A 6,000-nucleotide genomic window follows, 5' to 3' on the forward strand; every position below is an offset into this window, starting at 1 on the left:
GGCACTGCTGTGTGTCAGAATTCCCTGAATTAATACCTGTTTCACCTAATGGCTCCACACATCATGACACGAGGAGTAACAGTGTTGTGCATCTCCAAAACACTGGAAGAATGAGATCTCTCCCCAGGTCATCACCATACTTTCCAACATTGGTCATGCAGAGTAGTGCAGAACAGTGATTCATTGTTGAACACAATGTGACACCATTCATCAGCAGTCCATGCTTTCCACGTACGGCACCACTCCAAATGCAGCCATTTGTGTTGTCTTAATGGCAGCCTACACATGGGACAGTAATTCCATAGTCTGGCTGCTGACAGTCTCTGATCAATGGTGAGTTGAGTACATTACTTGTTCTTGGATGGCGAATGCAGATGTGAAAGAGTTACGATATGCTTGATGCACAATGTAGTGATCCTCCCTTGTGGTGGTCAGACATGGTCAACAGGAACCTTGGCTAAGAGTTGGCTGCCCGTACATGCAGCCCAACATCGGGCTACTGTCACATCCAAATGCACCACAAATCTGGATATTGCAGGATTCGACCAGCCTGCCAAATAAAGACCCACCATGAGGCCTATTTCAAACTGTGAGGCTCATTTCAAACATCATTGCTGATACCACTGCATCACACAACTACACGGCATCACTATGTCCTTCAGTGGTCAGTCAACATCTGATACTGTTCGTGTCACTAAATACAGTATGAAGCTAGATGACAACACTAAACATGAACAACACCAATGCACTCTGGAAGCTGTTCTGCCTGTCAGAGAGAAGCGTATGAAGTTACATTGCCATCCACCTGTTTCTTCTGGGTGCTTCACTACTTTTGTCAGGCAGTGTAAATGATATTATGCGGGTGTTTGTGACAAATTTTTTGGCAGAGAAATGTGGTTGAATTAGTTTCTTAGAGACAAGCAGTAGAAATGAATATATTTCAATTTATAAGAGTGACTATTGAATTTATTTTGGAAGCGAATTGTTGTTAACACATTTAAAGAAACATTTTGCCTAATTATGTTATACATCTGCAATGGTCTATAATGAAATTCAAGAGACAAATGTTACATCAGCTGTGATTATCTCTTGAATTCCTTTCGAGATGACTAAAGATATTCAACATAGTTAGGTGAAACAGGTTTGGTTGCAAACAATGAGTAGAAATTCATTTACTGAAGAGAATAGTTGCTGTGGTCAACCAAGTAAACATAATAAGAGAAGCAACTGAGGAAAATGGCTGCAAATATGGAAAAATGGAAAAAGAGGATTTCCTCATTAACTGGGGAAAAACAGAATTACTGTACCTTAAGTGATTTGGAAAATGTAAGGGGTGAACAGCTTTTGACAGGCATGAGGCATATTTGTTTTTCCATAAACTTGGGAGAAGGGAACATGTGGAAAAGCCTGATATTGCATTGAAATGTGATTCATAAATGCTGAAAAAAGAAGAAAATGCTTAAAGGAAAGTCTAGAAAGTTTATATTGAAGTTACAGTTGTAGACAGTGTAGAGAATTTCAAGGAAGAGAGGTTGTATCAAAAAAGCAATAGCCTTCCAGGGCCATGTTTGTTTGGGGGGCGGGGGGAGAACTGCTCTTGAATCAAAAACAAAGCGGCTAATTGGTTTTATGAAGCATGTTGTAATTGAGTATTGTGTGTTTGTAAGAAAAGTATGAGGAAAAAGTATGTAAGTAGTTGGAAGCATTGCTCAAAACTAGTATAACCACAGAGATTATTAAAATAAATTTTCTTTTCTTTTTGCAGGAGGAGTTAGATGACAGCACAGACAGGGACCGCCTTGTCATAGATGAAGGCGAAGGAGAAGCAGAAAGTGTAGATGATGTACCAGAATGTCAAGGCTGCCACCAGATGGCAGCTCAGTTTGTGTGTGCTGGCTGTGGTAATCAGTGGTATTGCAGTCGTGACTGCCAGGTATGTTAAGTCTTTTTCAGCAAATAACTTATATTTACAAATGGGATTTCTTGCCGATTTGTTTAAGTTTGCCTTGTAGTCTGGTAGATTTCCTCCAAAAACATGACTTGCATGTCTGTAACGTGAAACTAATTCTCTTTATTATCCTTCTCAACTTATACTGTGATGTTGATTATACGAAATGTATGGTCTGTAGACCTTTTCTTGATCCTTAAACTCCCTAGTCTTCAATAGATAATTGTCAGAAGACTTTGGAAATGATGTGTCTGCATCATCACCTGACACACTATGTGAGCAGTCAAATGACACCCCACCAGAAGAAACAGTCATAATGTCATTCTTTATCTTTCGGTTTTGGTTGTTATGAAAAGTTACATTTATGATGCAGCAACATATACTGTTATGCTGATATATTTCTTCATAAAAATACTGCAGCTTTGATTGTTCTTGTTGTTGTGGTCTTCAGTCATGAGACTGGTTTAATGCAGCTCTCCATGCTACTCTATCCTGTGCAAGCTTCATCATCTCCCAGTACCTACTGCAACCAACATCCTTCTGAATCTGCTTAGTGTATTCATCTCGTGGTCTCCCTCTATGATTTTTACCCTCCACGCTGCCCTCCAATACTAAACTGGTGATCCCTTGATGCCTCAGAACATGTCCTACCAACCGATCCCTTCTTCTAGTCAAGTTGTGCCACAAACTTCTCCCCACTCGTATTCAATACTTCATTAGTTATGTGATCTACCCATCTAATCTTCAGCATTCTTCTGTAGCACTACATTTCGAAAGCTTCTGTTCTCTTCTTGTCCAAACTATTTATCATCCATATTTCACTTCCATACATGGCTACACTCCATACAATGAATCCCTTTAGTATGAAGCTACTTTCTTCAGAATACTTTTCATTGTACAGCAAATTATGTGCACATAAAACTTCACCTTCTCTCTTCATCCACATTCCTCTCCACTCTTCACCTGTTTTCTTGTTAGTTTGAGGGTTCAAGAAAAAATGTAGTTGTACATGTAATTTGTAATACTGATAGTATTTGTATAATAAAATGCAGTTATATATATAAAACTTTTTTTTTTTTGTGTCTTTGTTACAGGTTGCAGCATGGGATGAACATTCTGAAGTCTGCTCTGGCTAAAAGAGAATAACTGATAATTTTCTGTCGTCATTCCAGGACTTGTGTAATACAGCTTCTTGTGAAACAGGAACAGTTTTCAACTTTGAATAAATGAATTTGGTGAATGAAGTAAAGTGTATTTATTGAAGACCATATTTTGAAGGGTCTGTTTGTGAAGATTGTGCTTTGAACATTGACGTATATGTGGAACTGCTAATTCAGGCATGTTGTACTGGAAGTGTTTATTGTATCTACCAGTTGGTTGCAGGATGATGATATTGGTGGTGTTTTTGTCCAAGTTTGTTGTATGGAACTGCGAGAAGAGTACTGCTGAGATAGTGTGCGTGCAAGTCTTCTCTAAACATAAGTGCCAACTGATACTATGTTATCCTTGTACCTTTCTGATCCAAAGTTCAAATGTGTGCTGTTTCTCTTGTTTTATTCTAAGTAATTTATTTATAAACATTCAATAGGAATTACTCCTTCATTCTCGTGTTATCCATATTTTTTAAACAGTATGCTGTCAGTTTACCCCAGTTTTAAGATACCAAATATCATTTTATTGTATTGTTTAGTGGCTCCATTCAGTATCTTAACAAAACTTGCATTGAGCACTTTATTTTGGAAGTTAATTGTGAAAAGGGTGTTACACGATTATTCTACTACTTGTTTTGCAAACAAGAGTTGCAGATGACAATTGTTATGAACACGTGCTCAGTAGTCATATTTATTTGTATCTTTCATTCTCCTTGAGGGGTTTGTGGGCTTTATGGATTAATATTTCTCTGTTAATAAATTTTGTGTCTAGTATTTTGCTCATGCTAAATACTTGTGGAAAGTAATGTTATGTTACAGTAAACAGCAAATTGTTAGTAATAGCTTATAAGAAAAATGTTACAAATAAGCAAAATGTGCTGCTGTTCAGCCAAGCAGATGAGACGGTTGTATCTGGCAGCAGAGTTGTGTGTGTTGTCTGTAATGTATTCTTTACTGGGGGAACAAGTGTGAATACCATTGTTTGTTAATTTTATGTTGTCACTGACACTGCTTCTGAAGAATGGGTGTTCTGAAGAATGGGTGATATTCTTGTAGGGAGGTTTTTGAAATCACAAGTCCAGAATCAAATTTCCTTTCCTTGGGAAAAAGAATTGTGAGATATTCTTCATGTTTTCATTGTTTTTTCTTATTTACTTAATCACAATTGGTATATCTGTATTATTAATGGAACAAGTGCTAAAATGCATGAATTTGTCTGACTAGTACTCATCTTCAAGATAAAGATAAGTGATTTTTTTCCCTCCCATTAAAAGTTTCACTATTTGTCTTTTGATGCTTTTGTTGTGTAAAGCCACTAAATGGTTTTTTGGCATAACTGGGGATGCTGCCCAGATTATTGTCAGTAGGCTTAAACTTTCTTAACACTACTACACAGAGCAAAAAGCAATAAACTAATAAAAGTTTATTTTTGCAGCAAAGGACAGTGTGATGCACAATGTGACCTTCATTTCATTTTCTTGTGTGAGACTGCCTCAGTTAATTCAGTAGTGCAGCTTGCCGTATTTAAAGTTTTAATTTAAATTCCGAGAAATAACACTAATTTAGCTTCATATGTTCATCATCTTTGCATCTTACTTTCAAATTAATCCTAACTATTCCAAAAACCGTCTAGTCAGAGAGCAAAAACTTTTTTTCTCTGCATGCGATCAAGTGTGATAGTCAGCTATCCATTTGTCAACAAAACAGAGTAGGGACAGAGGCTTGCTAATATACATAACCCTGTCACCATTAGTTATTTACTTCTAATATCATGTAACACTTTAAGTATTCAATTCCAAAGAGCTGAATGGTTGTGGAGTACATAAAAATCATGCAGTGACATTTATAATACAGAATTGACCCAAAATATTTTTGAGTTGACTACCTAAAGAGTACCTTGTACAATTTTTCTTTTTAAAAAAATGTGCTATTTGCACACTACCATAATACATTTTCAGAGGAAAGCGTCTGATTTTATGAGACGTGGATGTAAGATGAAAATGTTTGTAATTTTAGTTAGTGTGCGTGGCGTATTGAATCACAGGCATGAAGTGCCCACTGCAAGTTTTGCTTGAAGTATTTGCTGACAGTGTGATCTGTGTAGAAGCAGAGTTATTTTGTTACCATTACACATTGTAATAGAGTAAGTAAGTTATAGCAAGAAACAACAAATGATCAGAAGAAGCATAGTCATTTTGTGTAAAGTAAGAAACTGTGCTGTGATATTAGAATTGTTACTGAATGGTTGATTTTTTGCTGGACTAGATTGAATGATACAACTGCCATGGAAGTGTTTCTCTTTCTTGTATTGGTATGGAAGCATTAAATGACTTAATCTCTTGAATGTGTACTGCAACTTTCTGTGTTATTAAATTAGTTTTTTTTAACTTTATGGTTTCTTTTTTATTTCTTAATTTTACCTGGATATCAAAATAACAGCAGTAGTTTTTTAAGGGAGGAGGGGATTACTTAACAACGTAGTCAGCTGTTTACACTCAATGCTGTCTTAGTGGTGTTTTTGGCTTTATGAAAGCATCACAGAGGGTATGTTGCACAATAAATTCTTTATCATAGTTATCCCTCCCCTTATTGCTTTTCTTCCTTTTGGAACATATCTTCAAGCAGTAGTTTTTTCTTGAGTGTTAATGAAATATTAATTGTTCTCAAAGGAAAATGGGATGAGTAATTAGTATGCCTGTGAAGGAACATTTATTCGATCAGCATTTTGTTGCAAACATTTTATGAAATATCATCAATTATCGAAATACAATTAAAGTGTGAGTAAAGTCTTGATTTACTTAGTGCAGCTAAGAAGGAAAGCCGGAGACTGATGATTGAATATTAATTCTTGAAAGCAGTTGTCTGGGATGGGGAAGGACATACGAGGCATGGAGCAGTTAG

The 6,000-nt window shown here is 36.4% G+C and overlaps 1 protein-coding gene across 1 annotated transcript in view; it reads left to right on the forward strand.

Moving 5' to 3' along the window:
- LOC126115533 (pneumococcal serine-rich repeat protein-like) overlaps positions 1 to 5,491 on the forward strand; it is a 543,274-nt gene extending 537,783 nt beyond the window's left edge. Inside the window, exons 10-11 of the mRNA XM_049915031.1 lie at positions 1,766 to 1,933; positions 3,043 to 5,491. Of these exons, the coding sequence (XP_049770988.1) occupies positions 1,766 to 1,933; positions 3,043 to 3,084 (210 nt within the window). The 3' untranslated portion in view covers positions 3,085 to 5,491. The remainder of the gene's footprint in view (positions 1 to 1,765; positions 1,934 to 3,042) is intronic.
- Positions 5,492 to 6,000: the final 509 nt, after the last annotated feature.

Source organism: Schistocerca cancellata, chromosome 1 (assembly GCF_023864275.1).
Source record: "Schistocerca cancellata isolate TAMUIC-IGC-003103 chromosome 1, iqSchCanc2.1, whole genome shotgun sequence".
Taxonomy (NCBI): domain Eukaryota; kingdom Metazoa; phylum Arthropoda; class Insecta; order Orthoptera; family Acrididae; genus Schistocerca; species Schistocerca cancellata.